The 25,555-nt window shown below is 37.5% G+C and overlaps 1 protein-coding gene across 1 annotated transcript in view; it reads right to left on the reverse strand.

The window, feature by feature from the left end:
* CHN1 (chimerin 1) overlaps positions 1-25,555 on the reverse strand; it is a 237,869-nt gene that overhangs the window by 170,175 nt on the left and 42,139 nt on the right. The window contains exons 3-4 of the mRNA XM_069068447.1: positions 22,996-23,023; positions 20,973-21,086 (exon numbers count right to left, since the gene is read on the reverse strand). Coding sequence (XP_068924548.1) covers positions 20,973-21,076 — 104 coding nt within the window. The 5' untranslated portion in view covers positions 21,077-21,086; positions 22,996-23,023. The remainder of the gene's footprint in view (positions 1-20,972; positions 21,087-22,995; positions 23,024-25,555) is intronic.

The raw sequence follows: 25,555 nt of genomic DNA on the forward strand, positions 1-25,555 counted from the left end.
TTTTGTTTGCCTCAGTTTCCCCAACTGTAAAATGGTGATAATTTTGGCACCTACCTCACAAGGTTATTGTGAAGATCAGAGGAGATAATATTTATAAAGTGCTTAGTACAACCATTACCTACCCATAACATAGTAAGCACCATATAAACATTTATTCCCTTCCCTTCTCTTGTAGCAACATTATAGAGGTGATTCTCTTTCAAAAACAACTTGGATTAGTCTCTTAAATCCTTTTCAACTTTCAGAGTCTATGAAAGCAAAAGTTTTACCACATCATTATTTCCCAGCATTAAGTGCTTGTGTTGGGAATATATCTGTACTCTGTCTATACTCAAGCTTCCTCACATACCCTTTTTAATATATATATATATATTTTTTTTTACCATGGAAGTGGGAGGTAAAGATCTTGGCAATCACAGCTATAATCATCGGGTTATGCATCATATCCAACTTGACCATAGGCTATATAAACCTAGAAACAGTATGTAAATGTTACTATTGTTATTAGGAAAGAAAACGGTATCTTGTCTAAATTGTATACCTCCCCCAATGCTTAGCAGACATTTTCTATTTGTTGAGTTGAGTTAAAAATGACAGTGAGATGAAGTAGGAAGAAAATCATTATGTTTATAACTGTTAGGAGTATTTGATATTTCAATTATATAAATGCTTATATCAGTAACCAATATGTTTATTTGCCACGAGAATTGAGATGTTCAACATTTTACAGCATGTAACCTAGGAAATTCAATTTAACATCCTTCTATGTGCAAAGGAAACAAACGTTCACCATCAGAGCTATATATTTTTTTGAGCATGAAACTCTATAGATTTACATATCCTTGTATATTCATTGGATCCATTTTCAGGTAAATGAGTATCCAGGTAACCTCTGCCTCAATCGTAACATGTAATCCTAAAATGGATCCACATGTTGATGGTTTTGTTTCAAATTCATGTCAGTATTATTTTGTACATTAGCAACCATTTCTGTTTTCCCATAATACTCAAATGTAAATATATACCCACCATTTTGAACTTTTTATTATAGATATTGTGATTATCTGATACCATTATTACCAATTAGTGGTCATCACATGATGACAATATTCAATATGTTCCTATGAACATTTATAGATATGTTTCTCTCTCCTCCGACTCCTTCCCTTTCTCTCTCTTTCTCTCTCTCTTTCTCTGTCTCTCTGTCTCTCTCTACCCCATGACATGGTGATAAGAAACATAGGCATTTGTTAAAGCTCACAAGTGTTCAAAAGATGAAAAAGTCTGAGCATCATGGAATTAACAGAAAAATCACCTTCTGTAGTAGCTTCTTTATCTGTCAAATTATTTTATAGTAAAACATTTCAAAAGAAAAAAAGGATCTAGCCCTTTATTAGGAAAGTCTGGCTTGCAGCATAAATGCCTATTTGTTCATGATGGTGAGAGAACTGCTAATTATTTGCTATCACCAGAGGAAAAAATTTACATTCTGAAGATATATCTTAATTCAATTATAGTGATAAAAAAAGTAATGATATGAGGAAGCTGGGCCCGACTCAATGAGGTCATCAGTTTCCATATAGAATTTTTACATTAGTAACCAGAAGCACTGCATAAACACATGTACTTTTAAAAAAATATATTGTATGAGAACATAAAAAATACTTTAATAATCCTAAAGCAGAACCACAATCTCAGACAGAATGGTTCTGATTGTTCTTATTTAGGAAATTCAAGTCAGTTTACTAAGAAAGAAGAAGACTCTAAAAACATCTCACCTAAAACAAATTCAGGGAACCACTGTATCACAGATCCAGAGTGGGACTGGATGATAAAACAGCATGGCCCAGTGGACATAAAGCCGACCTCAGAACCAGAAAGAGCTAGGTTTACATCCTATCTGTGAGATACATTGGCTGTCTCAACCTGGGCAAATCACATCACTCCTGAGTGCTCTAGGCAATTCGAAAATGATAAGTTTGGGACTTCCACTGCGAAAGGGCATTTCCTCACAAGTGAACTCATAAGCTATCTCTATCATTGAGGATAGGAGAGGTCACCGTCCAATTGCACCATTTTGCAAATGAGAAAATTGAGGTCCAGAGCAGTTAAGTTACTTGGCCAAGGTCACACAAGTAGCAAATCAGTAGTAAATAAGGGATCTGATATCCCAGAGCCAGTGCTCTTTCTACCACATGACTCTGATACAGTTTTTGCTTTTTGAGGAATTGGGGGAAAGGTGGGGACATTGATAAGAAGAGAAAAATTCCAAAAAGTGCGAAGAACAAAAAGGAAAAGTGAAAGAATGTGTAATGATATCTGATTAAGTCACTTATAAATTAAGCAGTATTAATCAGTCTTTTCTATGCTGGAGAAAGTACAATTCTGTTTTCCTAAGCAGAATATTTCCTGTTTTCCTATTCACAGTATGAAAGCCATGGGCAGACTTGTGTTAACTGTCTTCTGAGAAATATGTATCCATTTGTTTTTAATTGAGTATTCAATTAATTAAGAATATTACTCCTTAGTAATAAGGTGAATTCCATGACTTCTGATATCAGAACTGACCCTGAAGCAATGAGCGATGGCCCTTAATTTGATGTTTTTGGTGGCCACTACTGTTGCCTTGGTCTCTGAAATTCTAGTTAGAATTGCCCTTGTTGGGCATTCCCTTCTGGTGTGCTTGTCTCTGTTTGGATATCTCGGCTGGGAAATACAGGACCATGAACATATGGCTAACCATTCCATCACTTCTACCACCCCCACTCCCACCCCCACCCTGTGGCATAGAGCCACTGTGATCTCCAAGAGCAGGAACGCATCCTCTACAGTTTCCAGCACACATGCTAAATCCTGAATGCCCTCTCCAGTAGCCCACAGCTTAAGGACAAAGAGGCCAACCACGACCTTTGGTTTTTACCACTCTTTTTTTTAATTGGTCTTCTTTGCATTTGTATTCTGATTCTTTTCTGGAGGAGATGTTTTTATTTTTTCCATTATACTGCCCCCCCCCAATTTTGGATTTCTTCTATTTTGCAGCTTTACATAGGTTACCTCATCAAAGAGAAAACTGAGTTGATTATTGAAAAGAAAAACTACTAGTTTCAGTTACAGCCCCATCAATTTATCAGCTGCTCTCATCAGGTGATTTTCTGTGGGCAACAGTAACCAAATAACATCCAAAAGATTTTTAATTACAAAGTCCCTAAAAATATTCCCATGGCCTGGCTATTACCACCCAAGAATTTCTGTGTCTATGTGGGACTTGCTGAAGTACACACCTTCTGTTCAGTCTACTGCAGCCATTTAATAAAGATCAATTGTGGAAAACTGCCTATTGATGATCTCTCCAAGAAAAGAATTGGGCTTCAGAGACAACTGCAAAGGGATTCACAGAGCTTGGAACAACTGCTGATTTCGGCATGAGGTGATTTCAAGCATTGTATACCAACTGAGCTAGCTAGCCACTTTTTCCCTCCTGGAACTTCTTTCCACCATTTAAATGTAAAACTAAAGGGTCATGGATTGATTTGTGAAAGGGTGATTACATACTATTAGACAGGAGCTCCTCATCTCCCTGCAGGTTCACCCTGGATCTGGGCAGACTTCAGAAGGGTGACAGTAAAGACTGTCATATTACTTTATATTATTGGGTCATATGACTATTCTCTTGTCTCGAGGCAGCCAGCTAGACAGTAGGGTGGGGGCATCTGCCTCTACACAGCACCCCCAGCATTCCTCATTCCTCACATCTGTACTTAATGGTCAGTGCTTGCTTGATTTATAGAGAAGCAGAGAAAAAAGGCAACATGAAAAGAATAAGCTCATAAGTTTACATTAACTTTAGTTATATCATGATACTTCAGTATACAGCAGGTGCAGTATGGTGTTTATAGGTTAAACTCAAATGTTTATATTATCTAAGGTTATATAATGATGCACAAGCTTAATGGGGTCGTTTATGGGCCATGATCCTGGGAACTTGTATCTTTAAAAAAAAACAGATCCATATCACCTTACATATAACAAATCCACCCATCTATCTATACACAATACATGTACACATATACGTATACATATATGTACATGTACATATATACATATACACATATATGTATATGTGCATATGTGTGTGCATCTATTTCTATCAATCTTTTATTGTTGTAGATATTAGTTGATTATTGTAACTGAAACTAGTAGCTTTTCTTTTCAATAATCAACTTAGATATTAGTCGTGTCTGACTCTTCATGACCCCATTTGGGGTTTTCTTGGCTAAGATACTGGAGTGCTTTGCCATTTCCTTCTCCAGTTCATTTTACAGATAAGGAAACTGAGGCAAATAGAATTAAGTGATTTATCCAGGGCCACAAAGCTAGTAAATGTTTTGAGGCTAGATTTTAATGCCACCTAGTTGGCCCATTTGTCAATCTATCTCTATATATGTTTATATTTTAACCAGGACTCCTAATTGGTACAATGCCCAATGAAGAAACTCCCTATACCTATGCAGATCAGCATTTTCTTGGCAACTTAAAATCTTAGAGAGTTGCCTGGTGTCATTAAAAGGTTAAGTATGTTGTCCAGGTCACACATGAAGTATGTGTCATAGGGAAAGGGGATGGAAAGATAGAGACATTGAGACATAGATGTGGATCTATAGTAGGTAATGGACTACATGCAGTGGGGTATATTCTCTGGCCCTTTCAAGTAGTATGTGCTGGCTCCTGCTACAGGATATGACTGACAAATGATTTCTCACTGGCCCCTTGATGCCCTGTACCGGGAGACTGCATCTATGATAACTGATTACTTAGCCAAGAAAAGAGCTACTTCCTGGATAAGCTATAATAAGAGACTAAGAAGAAAAAGCCATATTTTCTTTTGATTGTGTCACTTCAGACTTTATCAACTTTTCCTTGGGCTTCAGCTAGGGTGGAGAAGGGATTTCTCTCCCTTTTTCTACCAACATCCAAAGTGGCCCACAGCTCAAGTACATTGAGTACATGGCAGTCAACCTACACTTGCTCGGTGAGCCTGAGAATAGACTTCAAGTCCTTAGCTGTCTCTGGTCTTTTAGGTCTCTTTTCCTGAGCACAGGTGATTAAACAATGATCCTGAGAGATGGACATTTCCAGCTTTGGTACCTTATGAGTTTAAGAGATCCTTGGTTCTTGAGTCAGTGCTTCCTAAGCAGGAAGCACTTTCTGCAATGACATCACTTCTGAAAGAAGATAACCTCTTCTCAGAAAATGCTGCAATTGGATGGAATAAAAAAGCCTAAGGCATGCCCTGGCTGATCAGCAGATCTGGACCTTGTAAGTCTGTCAAATGGTGCAAGCCTGAGATGAAAATAAAATATCTGTTCAGCAGTCCTACAAAGTTGTCTTTACCTTTCAGAACAATAGAATAGAAGTAATGAGTTATTGTTTCTTATTTTAAGTATTTGTCAATAAATATTTATGAATCTTTGAAGTTTTAAGATTTTTTTTTGTAATGGAGGAAGTAAAAGGTTGTCCTATACCTAATATCTACTTTATATATTGCATACCCTTTCTAGAAGAGATTCAATTAATTCCTTTTAGGGAAAATTCTAGATATGAGCTATACCTGAGTTTTGTTTAATTGATTTTTTTCTCCAGAATTCTTCAGGGAACAAAATGAGTCAGAGAGTGGAAAAAAATTTCAATTACTCTCTCCTTTGGGTCAGACTCCTTCCCAGGCCCTCAGGACCCAAATCTGGTTTTTGCGAGCCCAAAGCTGGGCTCCTCATGGGAGATCCACTGTTCCACCTGGCCATCAGTGAGATAGATAGATTAGATAGATAGATAGATAGATAGATAGATAGATAGATAGATAGATAGATAGATAGATAGATGATAGATTAGATAGATAGACAGATAGGAGGTATATACATGTGTGTTTGCATGCATTCATGCGCACACACACTCACATGCAAGTATATTACAAGCTAAAACACAAATTCCTCTTTTGGACTTTTAAAATCCCTTCACATTCTGGCTCAGATTTATCTTTCTAGACAAATTTCAATTATTCTTCCCATACTCTATGTTCCAGCAAAGATGACCTACATGGTATTCCTCCTACAGAAGAATCCATCCCCCACCTCTCTGTTTTTGCCTAGACCATCCTTCAAGCCTGAAATCTTATCTATCCTCCTGTAATCCTTTGTTCCTTCCAAGGTTCAGCTCAAGCACCACCTCCTACACGAAGCCTTTCTTGATTCCAAAAATGTTAGTGATCTTCCTTCCTCCTCCCCCTCTCTTCCAGTTATTTTCTACTTCCTATCTAGTTTGCATTAACTTATCTATGAATAAGCTTTCCCCTCTTCCTCACCCAAACAGAAAGACTATACACTCCTTAAGGACAGCGAGAGAGCTTCATTTGTCCTGGCATCCTCAGCACCAGGCAGAAGACAGAAGCTTAATACCTGCTTATTGAATTGAAGGTTGAATCCCAGTCTGTTACAATTGGGATGTTACATTTTCTAAAGAACTGTCGTTTAGAGCATCACTGACTCTTATATGTAGCTAAGTAGACAAAACAGGTGACTCATGATCACAGCTACGAGAAACAGAACATTTGGAAAAAAATAATGCGGCAGAAACTTATTTTCCATCTATTTCAGATAGAGAAAAAGACAGCTTATAGGGAATGAAATGAAACCATGGTAACTCACACCAACGAAACCTGCTGCAGCAGCTATCAGCTCGAAAGAACACAGAGTACCATTACATTTCTCCGCCTACCACTAACACAAGCTTGCCCCATTTCCTTTTGATTCTTCCTCTGAAATGTGAAAAGAAAAAGCTTTCAACCACATTTTACTTAAAACAAGACAAAACCCACCACTGCGATGTGGTTTCTCTTACTATAATCCTATCCAAGAATTCTTTTTTTCACCCTCAAATCTTATTTATTTACTTATTTTAAAATTTATTTTATTTTTAATTTATGGAATAAAACAAGCATTTCCATAATAGTATAATAAAAAGATGATTACACATGAAACTGCAAATCTTTTCTTGAACCAGGGACTCTGTCAAAATTGACCTTAAATGTATCAACCAAATGCCCCTGAGAATTAAGAATTGCTGGTTGTTTTCAATCTTTAACAAGATCTAAATAAGTTGTATTAACATTACAATGTCTTTCATCCCCTTCCTATAATGGACTTTGACATGATAGTAATGATTCTAGAAACTTTAATTTAATAAATATTTATTGCAGACCTACTATATGCTAGAATACAAAGTTTAAATAGAAGTGCCTGTCCTCAAGAAGCTTATAGTCACCTGGAAGAGGGAGGGGAATGGAGGCTACAATATGTACTCAAGTAAACAGAAAGCATATACTAAGTAATAGAAGATAATTTCATGAAGGAGAGTGCTCATAAATGTAGGAAGGGGGAAATCAAGAACAGTTTAGGATAGGAGGTGGCAGCCTAGTTGTGTTTTGAAGGAAGCTAGGAATTCTACGAAGGAAAGGTTAGGAGGCAGGGCATGCCAAACACAGAGGACCACTCATACAAAGACTAGAGATGGAAGGTGACCTGTGAAAAGCATGTCTCAGCCAGTCAACGAGCAGTTATTAAGTGACTACTGTGTGGAAGGCATTATGTTAAGTGCTGGGGACACAAAGAAAGAAAAAAAATTAACTAGAAGAGAGACCAAATAAGGAAATAAGACTGGGAAAATAGGTCGGAGCCAGATTTTGGATCATTTTTAGTGCTAAATTTAAGTAAATAGTGGGGACTGCTAGGTGGTACAGTGGATAGAGTACTGGACCTGAGGTCAGGAAGACTCACCTTCCTGAGTTCAAATCTAGTCTCAGGCACTGACTAGCTGTGTGACTCTGGGCAAGTCAGTTAATCCTGTTTGCCTCAGTTTCCTCATCTGTAAAATGAGTTGGAGAAGGAAATGGCAAACCATTCCAGTGCATTTGCCAAAAAAATACCAAATGGGGTCACGAACTGTTGGACACAAGTGAAAATGACTTATTGGGGCGGCCAGGTGGCTCAGCGAGTAAGAGCACCGGCTCCAGTGCCAGGATGACCTGGGGATCAAATCCAGGCTCGGATACTTAGCACCACACCCAGAAATAACTGGCCGTGTAACCTTGAGCAAGTTACTTAACCCCAATTGCTTTAAAAAAAAAAAAGAAAGAAAAAGAAAATGACTTATCAGCAACAACAATAAGTAAATAGTATTTTATCTTATAGGAAAGAGGGAGCCATTGCAGATTTTTAAATATATATTATTTATTTATTTTTAACATTCATTTAAAAATTTTTGAGTTCCAAAAATTCTCTCTCCCTTCAGTCTCTCCCCCACCCATTGAGACGGCAAGCAATGTGATGTCAATTATATATATGAAATCATTCAAAGCAAATTTGGGTGACAAGGTAAGAGATGTGTGTATTTTTTCCTCCTTGATAAACTCTCTTGGCTTATTTATTTGGCTCAAGATTGTAGCCAGGCTATCTTCTACTTGCCACCTTAGGAGATATAAGGGAATTCGAGGGGACTGGCTGGATCTGAAGGCATTTCATTCGATGTAAGATATGTTGGGAAAGGGAGAAAGAATGTTAGAAAAAAGTCCCTCATCATAGTCCTTTACCTTCGGTCACAAATCTGAAACACAGTTTGGTTTAGGATTCTGTGTATTCACCTCCGGTGGAAGGGGTATGCTTTGAGAGTGAACTCTTCAATGTAAAACACAAAGTTGGAAATTATAAACTAGAAGTGAAGTTCTGGAAGACCTTAGGCTTTCTGATGTAAAGTGAAAGATAAGGTTAGAGACAGGGAGACAAAATAGGAAGGCTTCTCAATAACGGGGTAAAAGGTGATTAAAGACAGGAGTTGATTTAGTGTAGGGATTGTATAAGGAGCAAGAAAAGGATGGATATGAAAGGAATCAACAAGGCTCGGTAAAGGATTAGGTAGATGATGTGTCAGGGAGAGAGGAAGGAGTCAAGATTACTCCAAAGCCCTGAACCTGTGCGTCAGGTTTGCTCCAGAGATTTAAAAGGTTCAATCAATTCAACAGCTTGGGGGGGGAGTGGGGGGCAAGGGGGGAGGTGGGAGAGGTTTGCTATGTGGGCACAGCTCTGTATTAGATTCTAGAGAATATAATGAGATCTGTAGGGTTCGTCCTTGTCCTCTTGGAGCCTGCAAAGCTTAGATGACTATACTATTAAGTCACCTTACTTACTCAGTAAAATTTCAGGTAATAAAGTTTCAAAACCTAGGGATGCAATAAATTGAGTCATAAATTCACTCTACAAAAAAGCATCCCTCAAAATAATTTGTTGTTCAGTCATTCTCGGTTGTGTCTGACTCTTCATGACCCCTTTTGGGGGTGTTCCTGGCAAAGATACTGGAGTGCTTTGCCATTTCCTTCTCCACATCATTTTACAGATGAAAAAAACTGAGGCAAACAGGGTTAAGTGACTTATCCAGGGTCACACAGCTAGTAAGTGTCTGAGTCCAAATTTGAACTCAGGTCTTCCTGATTCCAAACCCATAATTTTTTTCTCTCTTATTAGAAAATGTCAGATTCTAGTTTCTCCACTTCATTATGTACTTTGCTTTATTTATACTTGCAGCTAAATTTGGCAGCAAGGTGACTCAGTGGATAAAATGTTGGGCCTGGAGTCAGGAAGACTTGAGTTCAAATATGGCCTCAGCCTCTAACTAGTTATGTGACCTCAGGCAAGTCATTTAACCTCTATTTAATTCAATATCCTTAACTATAAAAATAATAGCACCTACCTCCCAGAGTTGTTGTGAGCATAAAAATAAGACAATATTTGTAAAGTATGCTAAAATTAGTACCATGACTGGCACATAGTAGGCACTATAGAAATGCTAACTAACATCATTATTATAAATTTCCATGTCTGCCTTATGTTTGACTATGATCAGTACTCTGCCATGCTCAACAAACCTTGCTTTGGTATGCAAACATCCCTTAATAAAAATAACACCTGTCAGCTAAATAAATGTTGATAGGTAGAGAATGTTTGACATAGAATCAATCCAATGTGCTGATCTTTGTCAAATATCAACCATATCATTCTCTGAAGTCTTGCTCAGAAGCCTCATCATGACCACAGAAGAAACTCCAGCTTTTTGAAAGCAATACTAGAGAGACAAACATTATAGGTCCTACCAAGCTGGAAAGATTTTGAGTCCTGGACCAGTGTTAGCCTGTTTCTCAGAAAACAAATGCAATCTATCTCAGTTCAGAGAATTTCATTATGAGATGCTGCAGGATGATGAATTTGGGGGCCACATCAGTTGTCTTAAGACCACTCACTCAATGGTAGAAATGGAGCAGTGAAGAAAGTAGGTACCCACACTAATGAAACAGACAGATCCTTGAAGCTACGTGTCTGTATAATTGTTAATTTTATTAGCATTAGATAGTTCTTTCAATTACATTTTGCTAGTTACATTTAAAAACTCTTGCTGTATCCATCAAGAAGACATTTGATGGCAGCACATTTGGAGAATAAGAAGCTATATTAACAATTAGATTTGCAAGGGGTGGCCAGGTGGCTCAGCGAGTAAGAGTACCGGCTCCAGTGTTGGGATGACCTGGGGATCAAATCTGGGCTCAGACACTCAACACCACATCCAGAAATCACTGGCCGTGTAACCTTGAGCAAGTTACTTAACCCCGATTGCTTAAAAAAAAAAATTAGATTTGCATTCCCCATCCTGCCTATGAATTAATACACTCTGATGACATATTCAGACACTAAGGGCATTTCCTTAATATTATGAGACAGTAATGTGTCTCATGCAGTATTTTGTGAAAATCAGCTCAACTCAATTCCAGCTCCCTTATAAAGGGCATTGAATTTCAAAGTTGATGATTCACCAATAAGACAGCACCAAGTTTTTAGTTACAAACACTATGCCATATCCTAGACCTACTGATTGCTAGTGTGGTTGGTACCTCTGGGGACCCCTTGCCTCTCATCTTGGCCTACACTATAAAGCTTTTTAAGATGCATCATGATGATGAAACATTTTGTCCCATCTACTGCTCCTTTAAAAAGAGTCACTGGGATATCTTTTTTTGGTCTCTACCTTCTGCTGTGAATTTCTCCCAATATGTGCACATTAGGGAACAGAAGGAATGGAATTTTGAACAGACAAAATTAGTATTAAATGAAAACTGTGCTGAGGGATGAAAGACTAAAAAAATGAAGAACCACTCAAGTTCCGTAGCATAGAGCAAAACTACCCAAAACCATGTAAGCTTCTTGCAGGCAGGGACTATTTATTTCATTTTTGTCTTTGTATGTCTAGGGTGAAACATGATGTCTGGCATATGGTAGACACTAAATAGATGCTTGTTGGAGTGAATTGAAAATTGTAACCATTTCCTATTCTAATTTAGAGACAAATCTAGTTATAGTTTGGGGAGAAAGTAAACTTTGATAGGCTTTTGTGAACATCCTTTAGAATGGTTGCATATCTTTTGGCACATGAAACAATTTGAGAAAGAAGAGAAAAGAGAGAACAATTGTTCTATCTTCCCTCAAAATTTTTTTCATCTGCAAAATTAACGCTGATTTAACAAGCAATTGTTTGGTTGTTGCTGCTGAAGTTTTTTTTCAGGATAACTGCCTGATGTGCAGATAAATACACCATGGGTATTTCTACCACTGTGGTACAACGGAAAGGGTGCTGGGCTAGATTTGAATCCTGGCTCGGTCAATTACAGTGTGACCTTAGATAAGTCATTTTTATATCCCTTGACTTCAGTTTTCTTATCTTTTAAATGAGGGAACTGTTATTGCTGACCACTAAGGTTTTTTTCATGCTTAAAGTCAATGATTAGAATCTATCAAGTGGAAGAAATCTAACAGATTTATTTAAAAGAAAGAGTGGGTAGTCTAAATTCCCTTTGTAATTTGGTCTCCATTCCCCCCCCCAATCCAACTCAGCTTTAATCTATGTGGTAATGCAATTAATGCAAGCTATAATGGTCTAGTTCACCATGAAATTATCAGGATGAGTTCCAGGCTGTGTGGGTGGAAGACATTCTCTGCAATGTGCCAAACCTTCCTGGAATATCCAAGGACAGGATTTGGGTATTATCAAGTCTCATGCACAGATGTCACTTTGTTCTTCCCCCATTTTCAAGAAACTAAAATGAGTCAGATTCAGCGGAAATGTCTCTGGAATTGGCAAAATCTAAGTTCTATTTTCCCTCAATTAATAGTTGCATTTCATCAGGGAAAGAAAAGATTAAAGTTGATCACAGGGCAACCACCATTTTAAAATTAAAAACAAACAAACTCATATATTCAGGTTCCCATAACCAAATGAGGAAAAAAGACCATGCTATTATCTGAATAATTTGGCAAAATAAATTACATAAGTGATTCAGGAGAAAAGATTGTGAGATTTTACCAAAATGATGGATAATTTCTTTAATTCTATATTTTGACTGTGAAAAGCTGGCCATCACATGTTGTTGAAATGACTGACAAATACTGATGAGGTCTATGGTTAAAGGCTTTTTTTAGGCATGTAAGCCAGGCAAAACCATAATCTGTAGCCATGGTGTTCTTTTGGAAATTTGTTTTTACATTTAATCTTTAAGAATGTCAAAATCTTTTTTAAAATATGGGAAGAAAAGTTTGAAAAATTAAGCTTAGGATCAATTATCATGAGAGGTAAAAAAAAAATGCCAGATACAAAACAAATTTTACAAAGTTCTGGTTCTCGACCTTAAACAAAACAGAATCTTTCCTTTGAATCCAGTCCAGACTATTTACATAGCCTATAACTAGATGTACAACTCAAGCAAAGTTCTGGTCAAGTTTGTTAAAAAAAATTAGAAAATTACAACATGAGTTAATACATGTTATTTTTTACAATTACTTACATTATCTAAAATTTCTGGTACAGTATTCCATCATTGGAAATATAGGCATGTTTATTTGTACTGCATATATAATACATACATGTATGCATATAAAAATATACATGTGTGTGAGCATATATCTGTAAGTTCACCAGTTTTCAGTTGCAATGATCCTTTGTTTTCAAAAATGTATACTAATTTTAAGAAGATAGTAACAAAATCACCATTTGTGTTCTCCTCTAAAGTTCTTTTGTTTTGTTGATGCTATTGTCTTTTTAAAAAATTTCTATTGTTTTCCACTCCCTTCCCCACCCCTCTAGAAGCCCTCCCTTGTAACAAATAGGTACAAGCAAAACAAGTCAACACATTAGCCACGTAGGAAAAAAAATACAATCCATGATCTCTCTGCCAAGAGTCAGGAGGCCTGCTTCATTACCAGTCCTCTGAAATCATGATTTTACCCAATGGCATTATCAGAAATCTCTAGCTTAGTAAAAGGAACATCATCAGTTACCCCTTGTCTGGTAGAAGGTGTTACATTAATATAATAATCATTTCTCTCCCACAGCTATCTTATCTTTTATCTTTCTTCACAGGTAATTTCTGTCACTTTTATATTAAAAGGTACATTTTAAAGTAGTCACTGTTACCAATGATGCACTGTTTTTTCCTCAAAGTTATTTTGATAAACTAAGCATCTACAATGTAGTGCTAGGGATACTGAGACAAATATGAAACAATGTCTGCCCTCAAAGAGTTTATAATCCACTGAGGGAAACAATATGCACAAAGAAAAATAACACAAAATAAGGTGTTGAAAGAGCAAAAGACAAATCAAAGTGCTTTAATATTTGAAGAAAGAAATAAAATACACACACACTCACTCACACACACACACACACACACACACCAGGAAATAATGGAAATAGTGTTGGACATATAGTCAGAAAGACCAAGCTTCAAATTCTGCCTCTGACAAATTACTGACTTCATGACTTTGAATAAGTCATGTAACACCTTGAAGCCTCAATTACCTCATCTGTAAAATGGGGGCACTGGATTTGATGACCTTCAAGGCCCCTTCCAGCTTTAAATCAATAACCCCATCCCTCTTAAATAACAACTCTGCATAATCTTATTAGAAAAATTTACCCCTTGTCATCTTACCCTCTCCCATGCAGAAAATAATAATTTTTAATAAACAGGACAGGTATAGAGGCAGTCAGAGACCAAAGGCAGAATGATAAAAATGTCTCTCCAGCATTTTGTGCCCTTACTTTGTTGAAACGAAATCTTATGAGGCATGTCTGGTACTTCCTACAACAAAACCCTGAGCAATTTCAAAGGTCGACCTATTATATGTAGAACATGTACTTTAAGGATTGTGATTTTGGCAATGTGGGTACTTTCTATAATGACATAAATTACAATCCCTTTGAAATTTAACAGATGATCTTAAAAGGCTGCTGTATTAACAAATTCATCACTCTAAGGCCAACCTGATAATGAATCTCTCCTAACTTAACTAAGGCTGGTACCCAGACGATAGATAATCATTCCATCATCAGAAATCCTACTCAAACCCTTTCTGGTTTGAAAGAACTTACTAAAGCTTGGACCTGGCACCTTCAAAAGGATCACGTGTAGGCCATGACGGGATAGTATAATAGGACTTTAGTGAAAGATTATCCTGAATGGATTCTGCCCTTATGGTGGGTAGGAATATATCAAGGACTTCACATAGTTAAAATTCATCCATTTGCTTCTTCTCACTGCAGTGGAGTGGAGGTGCAGCCCCCCCAAAAGTTAAATATGTTGCTTACAAGTCTATGAGTTCTCATGAGTAGAGAACTTTGTATTCATGACAACATTGTTCTTTCATATCTAAACTAAAATTAACAATGAAAACAAATTATTTTGAATGAATTGTGGCTACAAAGGCAGACTGGCTCACAGATTCAGATCCAGCAGAACACCGGTAATAGTGGCTAGCATTTCCAGAAACCTCTATGATTTATAAAGCATTCATATGTGTTAATTTGTTGGATTCTTAACAATAATCCTGTAACAGACTTGTTATTATATTCCCCCCTTTTTTAACACATGAGGAAACTGAGGCTGACAGAAGTTATGACTTGCCTAGGATCACCCAGCAAGTAGGTATTTAAGGCAGGATTAGACCTCAAGGCTTTCTTACTCCAAGTCTTGTATTCTATCCACTATTCCATCTACTTGCCTAGGTGATAGTCACCTAGGAATACAGCATTTGCTTCATAAATGAAAAATCCTTCAGATAAAAGCCTTTCTAACAGGATAAGGAGCTTGCCAGGGTTACTCTCTCTGACTAATTCACCTCCTGAGAGAGATAACACTCACTGCCTCATCACTTAATAATGCTAAATTTATTTTTAGATTTAAGTCATATGAAATATTACTTAATTTTTCACACATTTTAGTTTAGGCTTTTTTTGAGAGAATTGGGGTTAAGTGTCTTGCCCAGGGTCACATAACTAGTAAGTATCTGAGCTCACATTTGAACTCAGGTCCTCCTGACTCCAGGACGCTGTTCACTGTAACACCTAGATGTCCCCTCATCTTTAGTTTTTTAAAAAGTATTTGGCCTACTGGCATATTAACAATTAGACTCGAGGTACCTGACCATACTGGCAAGCAAAGAAGTAGCTAACACCTTGTTTCAGCTATTGAATTAACACAGAAGTAGTTAACACCTTATTTCAGTTCATGATTGTATCAAGTATTAAGATCCAGAACTTGTGAACCCTAGAACTTGTGAACTCCTGCAACAGGAAGAGGAGGAGCTAATGACCATATATAAGGAGAGGCCCAGGCTGGAGAGAGCAGAACTGAGAAGGGGGCTCTTGTGGTGGCAGAGTCAAGAAGGAGAAAACTTGTAGCATCCCAGAACTCTGTTTGTCTGCTCTGTCTGTGTTGATGTTTGTTTGTGATATTTTGTACAGAAGCCCTGGGACCTTACTGGAAGCCCTGAAAGAGGATTTTCTGGTTGTCTGTTTACAGAAGACCTGGAGGAGGGTTTGGGAGGTCCTGGGACTGTACTGATGATTTGTGTTGACCTTTTGGACCTTGTTTGTGGGTCTGTGTTGATTTCTATACTGATGATTTGTGTTGAGTTCTCAGACTGTGTTGGTGGGTCCCAGTTGATTTGACAGGCAGATAGTGAATTGATGATGGTGCTGGCAATGTGAATGAATATTATTGTGGCTCTGTTAAGCTTTGTCTTCCCAGAAACAGGAACTGTGAAGGACTTGAGGTGGACTTGATTGAGCTTCAATATGGAACAGGAACTGGACAAAGAACTGGACAAGGAGCTGGACAAGGAACTGTGAGCTGCCTGCCTTTGAACCCAGATGACAGTTGTGTAGATTCAGGCAGGAACTGGGACCATGGTAGAGGAACCATGGAAGCTGAGAGTCAGCCTCAAGTCAAGATGAAAAGATCTCTTCTTGGATACCTGATGCTGACTGAGAAGATTATGATTTACTGTGACCTAGGGGTGGAGAACTTTGACCTTTGTACTTTGCACATTAAGAAGACAAGCCTCCTTAAGGATGATTGAATTAAGGACTTACTAAGACTCAAATATTTCAGGGGATTTCCAATTTTATCTTTGGGAAGATTTCCTCAATCATATACATTAAAATTCCTCCACTTCTCAGATGACCTTTGTGAGTTGTACTGCCTAAAAAAAGTCATCTCCTGGTAGCCAACCTTCTTGTGATGAACCTCTCTTCACACTTACTTTGATTCTTGGATGACAGATGTGTAGACCACTTCCAGGCCCATACCCAGAATCTTTCTAGCTTTGTAGGACTTGCTAGATCTTACGTTCCACTGTTACCATTTTTATGAAGCTAAAGTTATCTCCACACCACAATAAGGAGGTACTTACAGCATTTAGAGGTGCTGAGTTTTGGAAGGAAACATTTGGTTCCATATCATGTTCAAGAACTATATTTCTTAAGTTTGTCTGTCTCTCACTCAGTAGGACAGCCTAATTCAATTCAACAAACATTTATCAAGCCTACTTATTAACTTCATTACGTTTATTACACAACTGAGTCTTATACTGAGTATAAGATACCAACTGGAGATAGCCCACCTCAAAGAATAAATAGGACCATGAAGATTTTATAACCATTATGCCATTCATTGTCTTACTCAATTAACTTGTCCTTATGAACTCAAGAAAATAAAGAAAGCAAGAAACGAATTTCAAATTTCTCTTCATCAAAAGTGAGGAAACTTAGGGGTGGCCAGGTGGCTCAGCGAGTAAGAGCACCAGCCCCAGTGTCGGGATGACCTGGGGATCAAATCTGGGCTCAGATACTTAACACCACACCCAAAATAACTGGCCGTGTAACCTTGAGCAAGTTACTTAACCCCAATTGCTTTAAAAAAAAGTGAGGAAACTTAGTTTTTCTTATAATTACACCTGGACAGGCCCTAAGAGGCAGTAGTTAACATGAATGTAGTGATAATAGCTAGTATTGCACTTTAAGTTTCACAAAGTACTTTGCATATATTTCATTTTATCTTTGCAACAACTCTGGGAGGTATATGCTATTATGATCCTCATTTTACAGATGAGGAAACTGAGGCAGACAGATTTAAGTAACTTGTCCAAAGTCACACAGCTAGTAAATATCTGAGACAGAGTTTGTACTCAGGTCTTCTTAACTCCCCATTAAGAGCTTTAGCCACCGGGTTACCTCAGGCAATCTAATATAATATACATAATATATATCTTTACATATATAATATTATATTATATATCATGTATATATACTCTAATAGATGAAAAAACTAGGGCCAAAAAGAGGTAAAAATGGCATAGTTCATAGCCATGCAGTTAATACTTCGCTGGGTCAGGATCTGAACGCAGGTCTCCTGATTCTAAGTATAGCAAACTTTTTATTCTATCACAGAAATAAAGGATTATCTACAGACTTCCTGCTTCCCTGGTAGAAGAATATTTATAGTTTCCTTAAAGAATAGTATATCTTCACATATATATCTTACTACCTATTTTCAGCCCTTAGTTATGCATTGTAATGATGACATTCAATATCCTCAGTTGCTGCAAACTAGACAGATTGCTTACCAAAAATGGAATATGTATTAAATAAAAGCAAAACAAAAGCAGAAGCAAAATAATTGTGAAGAAGCTCCTCTATTAAAAAGTTTGGAAGGCATCATATAAGAATAATAGGTGACCTATTAATAAAACTTTCACTCCATGCTGTTCAACAGACTATCTCACTTTCATGAAAACCTTAAAGCAAAGAAAATGCCTTATGGAATTTCAAAGTGGAATTAGTTATAAGCCATTTTCCCTGTCCCCACCCTGGCCTCATTCTAATCTTTTTCCATCAGATCAGTTGATTTTTATGGTAGTTTTGCATAACAAAGGATATTTAGTGTGTTACCTCAGTCCTATAAATTAAAAACATATCCATTCATCCAGGCATTCCTCCACCCTTTCTCCATCCTACACCATGAATAACTGGGTCAAAATGAATAGATAGAGCCATATGATTCCACATTCCATATTAGATTCTACAATCTAAGATGGTGGAATCAAGTGGATGGAGTTGGAGATTGCATCAACAAGCAGCTCTACTGTTCTCCCAACCACACCCTTGACTCTATGGAATATTTGATTGGGCAGTCAGTGGAATCTTAGGGACAAAATTGGTCTTAGGAATAGGTGAAGTGATTGAATATAGTGTGCTATTTTCATAATGAGAGCAGATGATTCCCACCTAAAAAATTTTCCACTAGTCATGGTGCTATTATCTTCCCATGCCTTTGGCTTAGAAGGTTTCTCAGTCTTAAAGATTTTCTTATTAAAAATGTAATAACCTTGACTTAAGGGGTCACACCTTATGTCATTATCAGGAAGTTTCTTAGTGAAGATTAGAAAACAAGCTGAGAACAAGTCCCTATGAAAATGAGACACAGTATGGACACTCAGAGGGGGAGAAAGAGGTAAAGAAAACACTAGAGGAATGAAGAAGGTGGAGTGGGAAAGTAATAAAAGAACCATTTACTTTCAGCCCTGTTATGGGGATGGACAAATGACAAGAGGAAGATATCCCTCTTCTGGCACTGGAGGACTAGGCCAGTAAGATTCTTGGCAATATGTCATATAGCCTGGTGAGGAATTCCTTTCCTCTGCCCACTCATTCTTGATCAAGGTAGGTACTTACACAACTGAGTTTTCAGAAAATGCATTTAGAATCTCCACTATGCCTTACTGAATGATTTTGGGGAGGTGTTATGGCCTCAAAAAATTGATTACTGTGTACCCAACTCTTTGCCCCAGGTGAGGAAATCTCTTTGCTCTAAATGAGGCTGATCTTCCAGTAACCTGCACCATGCATAAAATAAGTCATTAGGTCTTTTCAGTTTGGTCAGCACTGTCAGAAATGGGGTCTACTGACAAGGTCACACCTTTATGCAGCCCTGAGGCACTAAAATACTAGAATGATGACATCTCAGATCCTTCATGTATTAATATGTTGGCATTTTGACTCCTGGAACATATAAACTAGAAGGGGCCTTGATCTGGTTCTATGTCTTGAGCATTTTTTAAGCACTTACTATGGGCCAGGCACTGTGCTAAGTTCTGGGGACATAAATGACAGGAAGTGAAAGTCCCTGCCCTCAAGGAACTTACATTCTAATGGAAGAGAAAACATGGAAACATTTTACACCCAAAGGAGATTGAAGTCAACATATTCAAAATGACTTGCCCAAGATCTCAATGAGTCAGTGAGAAGGTTTGTTGACTCCCAATGCAGTAAACCTCTATGACAACTGAATTAAAATTAGAAGCATAATTAGCTAATATAATCAAACGATCCAATTATATTATGTTAAAGCATGAAATACAAATTTATGTGAACCCTAGGATTTAAGCTCTATTCCCTAAATTTGCTCCTCACAGAGTAGGGTACATCACACTAAATCAACAATGTACATTGGAACTCTGTGTCGTTTGATTAGTACTATATCTTATGGAGTTGGTTGACTCAAGCAAGCAGGGGACACTAGAGCTAACTGGTAGAATGGCGATCTGGGGACATGGAGATGGAAGCAATCATCTTAGAAGAATTCATTTAAGAATGTGAATTCCTTGAACAGGAGAACCATTCTTTTGTCTTTCTTTCCATCCCCAGCACTGATACATAGTAAGTGATTACGGCTTATTGACTGATTGTCAAATGCTTTGCTTGATCTTACTATCTTTTAAAGATACTCTAAATTTCTACTTTTTACAGTCAAACTCCCAGAAAGAGTCATCTACACTTGTCTCCTTTTCCTTGCTTTTCATACATTTCTCAGCCCCTTGCAATCTGGCTTCTGACCCCACCACGTGACTAAAATGGTGCACTACAAGGTTATCGACGATCTCAATTTCTATATCAAATAAGGGCCTGTGTTACTTTTCTGATCCTTGGTTCACAGGAAATTGCTATTCTCAATTCTTTCCCAGCAAAAAGTATCCAAGATACTGAGTGATGATTTCAGCTATTTCCTATGATTGGAAAAATGAGGGTCAGTGTAAATAATTACTCCGTGCCTAACCTCTGCAGGCTAAGAGAGTCTGCCAAAGCATAGTAATTGTTAGGTAATAGCTCCCAAAAAATGTTGCCCAAGTCAAAAGACAACTTGTACTCCTGTATTGGCATTAGTCTCACCATATCACAAAGATATTTTTTTTTCTTTGTAAATATCCATCTCATTCAGAACAATGATGGGAACAATCACAGTGCTAGATTTGGGAGAGGCAGTAAGAAAACATCTATAGTAAAAATTCATGTTAGAGATTTCTGATTTGAACCTTTAAGTTTAGTGCTATTTGTAAGAAATTTTTTGAGGTTCCAGAAGCTATTAAAATGGTAATTAGGACATAAGAAAAACAAGAGCCTATTCAATTATATGCTGGATGCTTTTACAATGTAAACCCCTCAATTAATATGGTTACAAATGAAACACTTATAATTACAGGTCCATGACCAACCTTAATGCCAAAGTATAGGTTCCTAGTTGACGCTGGCTCTCACGAATGAGATAGCTCCCCTCGGCCACGCTCAGGAGCTGGTCTGCTGCCTCCCTGGAGATCATGCCATGAAACCTGGAAAACAAAGTCAAACTGAGCAGCAATAAAGAGACTTGGAAATTGCATGCTTCCCCACTTTTTTTATTTTAAAACAAAAAATAGAAACAACCACAAAGAAGCCCACCTACCTCTAGATTTTTATCCCCAAAAAATCACTTCTCTGCTATCCATAGGGAACTATGGCATTGACCATGCTGATTTTATTCTCTGCTTGAAACCTGGCCAGATTGATTATGTGTGGTCAGAATAGCACCATTGTAGTCCTCGATTTCATTTAATAATCACTGACTCAAAGTGTATATCTATTTAAGGAAAGATATAACTATCCTCTCTATAGGACACTTACATTCTGCTCTCTATTCTATAGAGCCCAGTGACATCTATTAGACATACAGAAATATGCCCAACTTCCTTCCTTCACACTAACGGCAATGATCCAAACTCTGGGGCAGGGGCTAGGCTGGCCACTTGCCAGAACTCTGACAGTTGTCCTTAATTGGCATGATTGTTCAATAATCTGCATTATTTGGTTGATCTCCCAGCCAAATGCTGTAACATTTGCCTTCATTCTTTCTCCTGGAACCATCTTTGACTAACATAGGAAAAAAAAAAGAAGATAAAGAAGCACAGATAACACACCCTTTATACATACACAATAAGCATATACATAATATTGTAAGGAAGAAAAAATTGAAAAAAAGAAAAGATTCTTAGTTCTATGACTTCCCATAATCTACTGAATAAAATACTTCCCCATTAGAATGTGAATTCCTTAAACAGGAGGACCATTCTTTTGTCTTTCTTTGCATCCCAGCACTTAGCACAGTCCCTGGTATATAGTAAGTGCTTAACGCTTATTGATTGATTGTCAAGTGTTTTGCTTGATTTTACTATCTTTGAAAGATAGTCTAAATTTCTTCTTTTTACAGTCAAACTCCCAGAAAGAGTCATCTACACTTGTCTCCTTTTCCTTACTATCCACGAATTTCTCAGCCCCTTGCAATCTGGCTTCTGACCCCACCAAGAGATGGTGCACTACAAGGTTGTCAATTATCTCAACTGCTATATCAAATAAGACTTTTTTGAATACTCGTCCTCCCCGAGGCCACTGCAGCTAAATGTTACATCTCCCCCTCCTGTTGGATTCACTCTCTCTTCCCTTGACTTCTATTATACTATTCTCTCTTACTTCTGGTCCTACCTGTCCAACTGTTCCTTCTCAGTAACGTTTACTGGATTATCATTCATTTCCTGTTTACTAAGTGCGAGTGGCCTCCGCGTCTCTCTCATAAGTTCACAGTGTGATGCAAACTGTAGTGGCCTGAGTAACTGAGATGCATGAATGACTGCTCTAACTCTTTATACCTGTAACTACTTTTATTCTTCAAACTGGCCATTTGACTACTGGTCCAAACTCAGCACAAAAAAACTGTTATCTCTAAAAGCAATAAGACATAGTGTGTTCTGCTGGTAGGATTAACATATTTAATTATGTGTTATATATTTTTAGATTATGCAATAGTACCTAAGAAAACAGATAGATTCCAATGTAAAGATAGACTTAACATTTTTAAAATGTTAAACTCCACTTTACATCTGCTGCCCTGCCTGGTTTCAACTCCACAGAACAAGATGCTCCCTCACCAGGTGCCCCCTTCCCTAAGACTTTCCTGTCTCCTTTTGTGTGTTTGTCTCTTTCTTTAAATTGTAAGCTCATTGAGGGTAGGAGCTGCTTTTATTTACTCTATTCCCAGTGTTTAGCATAGTGCTTGCCACTTTGCAAGCTTTTAATAAGTGTTTATTGGATTTATTGGATTGGAAAAAGCCCCCACTAAGCCCTTTAGACTACTTTTTCATTTGTATTGCCTTCCTTTACCCTAAGTTCACATGACCAATAAGATATTACGTAGCAATATGTACTTACTCTCTTCCATAATATTTTGGTCTGTTTTCTACCTATTAAAAAAGAAGAGAAAGTTTTTATTTTTTTTAAGATCAAAAAAAGCATAACAAATATGTTACATATTTATATTCATGATAACTTTCATCTACATACATATCCTATTTATGAAAAAGATAAATATGAATTACATGAAACTATAATACTTTCTCCAAAGAGCAAAAGTTAATAAATCACTATGCATGAAAGTCATTTGTGGAGTGCTAATGATATTCTCTGTTTTTTTCTTTTTCTTTCATTTTTTCATGCTCACCATTTTTATGACTTCATTTATTCACATCCACTGTTCAATTCAGTACAATAGCAATTCAACGAATATTTATGAAGTACCTACTATGTACAAAGCACTGTGCATGGTAGTTTGGGAAGGCAGCATGAATCAGGAATTGGCTGGAGTAAAGAGAGCACAAAAACAAGTTCTGGGGGAGAAGACTGGAAAGGGAGAATTGAAGCAGCTTAGGGAGGAAAGGATTTGACTGCTAAGCTATTTATTCGATAGGCTATGAGAAGTCAATTCAGGCTTCATATAGTGAAGTGGCATGATTCGAATGGTGAATTAGAAAAACCATGTTGGCAGTAGTATGTGAAAGAAAATTGACAGAAAAGAGGCCAGAGATGAGGAAGCCACTTAGGAGGCAATTAAAGATGAAAAGAACTGAGGGAGGGAATAGGTTGGCAAAAGTGAAATGGAGGAAATGAATAGGACAGATATTTTGGAGATAGAAATAACATGGTTTCACAAATGACTATATATGGAGGATGACAGAAGGAAAAGAGTCAAGACTGGCTCTGAAATTTTGAACCTGGGTGACTAAAAAAAAGAGTAGAATTGCCCATAGAAATTGGGAAGTTTGGAGGAAGGTCAGGTTTGTAGGAAAGATGATGAACTCCCATTTTAGACATGCTGAATGTGAAATACTGGAGGAGGAAATTGCAGCAGCTGGTTAGAAATATGAATCTGGAGTTTACAGGTGAGATAAAGGCAAGAGGTTTAGGAACAATCTGCACAGAGATAATAAACAGAGCTTTGAGAGCGGATGAAATTGCCAAGGAAGAATAGAGCCTAAGACAAAGCCTACAGGGATGCCCACACTTAGTGGACTGACAGAAGGGCACAGTCCCCGGCACATAGGAGGAACTTAAAAAATGTTTGCTGAATTATAAGGTATTGAACTGAACTGAAGTGAGTAAAGTGAAGAATAAATATATACATATATATTATATACACACACATATAGATATATTTATACACTAGACTAAGTGCATATATTGAGTGTAGTGAAGACGAAGAAGGACCACTCAGAGAAATAAGAGAATGAAGAGAGAACAGGAAAGTCACAGAAGTCATGGATGGGAAGGAAGAAGGGCGTTTCGAGAAGGAAGAAGTGGCCAAAGATGAGGAAAAGTAAAGGACAATGGAGAAGCCCCTGCCGCTCAGCTAGCTGCTAGCTGAGTGACCTTAGATAAGTCATCCATTTTCTCATCCTCCCTGTTTCTTCCTTGATAAAATGAAAGGTCGGACTAGAAAATCTCCATCTATTTCCAGTTCTATGGTCCTAGTGAAAAGTCATTGTATTCGGCAATTGGAAGAGCATTGGTGACTTCTTAATATCTTCTAATAACCTTTTCCTTTCCTCCTCCTGTTACCCTCTCCCCTTGTACCACATTTCCACTAAGTTTCTCCTTCAATTAAGTGACACATTCTGACCAAGCGATGTGCGATGTAATGCTAGGAGTTCACCCAGTGTTTGTCAGGCACCATGCTAAGCTATCTGTGCTCAAGGAACTTAAAGTATATTCTAACATACACATAAATCAGCACATACAAGATAAATGTGTAGTAGATGGAGGGTAACCTAAGAGAAGGAAAAGACAAACTACTCCACTGTCTTTGCCAAGAAAACCCCAAATGAGGTCATGAGGAGTCAGACACAACTGAAAATGACTGAACAATAACAATATAGGAGGTGAAGGAGCTGTGCATACACACATGTACACATATATGCATGTGCATATATATATGTAAGTATGTGTGTTTAATTGTTTTTCAGCCATGTCTGACTTCACATTTGGAGATTTCTTGGCAAAGATACTGGAGTTATTTGCCATTTCCTTCTCCAGTTCATTTTACAGATGAGGAAACTGAGGCAAACAGGGTTAAGTGACTTGCTCAGAGTCACACAGCTAGTAAGTGTCTGCAGCTAGATTTTAACTCATGAAGATGAGTCCTCCTGGCTCCAGGCTTGGCGCCCTATCCATTTTGCCACCTAGCTGTCATATGAATGTGTGTGTATGCATTTGTGTATACACACATATATGTAGATGTGTATGTAAATCCTAAAGGAAATATAGATAGATAGAAAGATAAATAGAAAGAGGGATAGATATATCAATCGATTCATCAATAGAAAGAAAGACAGAAAGAAAGAAAGAAAGAGAGGGAAGGAGGGAGGGAGGGAGGGAGGGAGGGAGGGAGGAAGAAAGAAAGAAAGAAAGAAAGAAAGAAAGAAAGAAAGAAAGAAAG

The sequence above is a fragment of the Petaurus breviceps genome, unplaced genomic scaffold (assembly GCF_028583685.1).
Source record: "Petaurus breviceps papuanus isolate PSGF00001 unplaced genomic scaffold, PetGlider_PUasm1.0 90763, whole genome shotgun sequence".
Taxonomy (NCBI): Eukaryota; Metazoa; Chordata; class Mammalia; order Diprotodontia; family Petauridae; genus Petaurus; species Petaurus breviceps.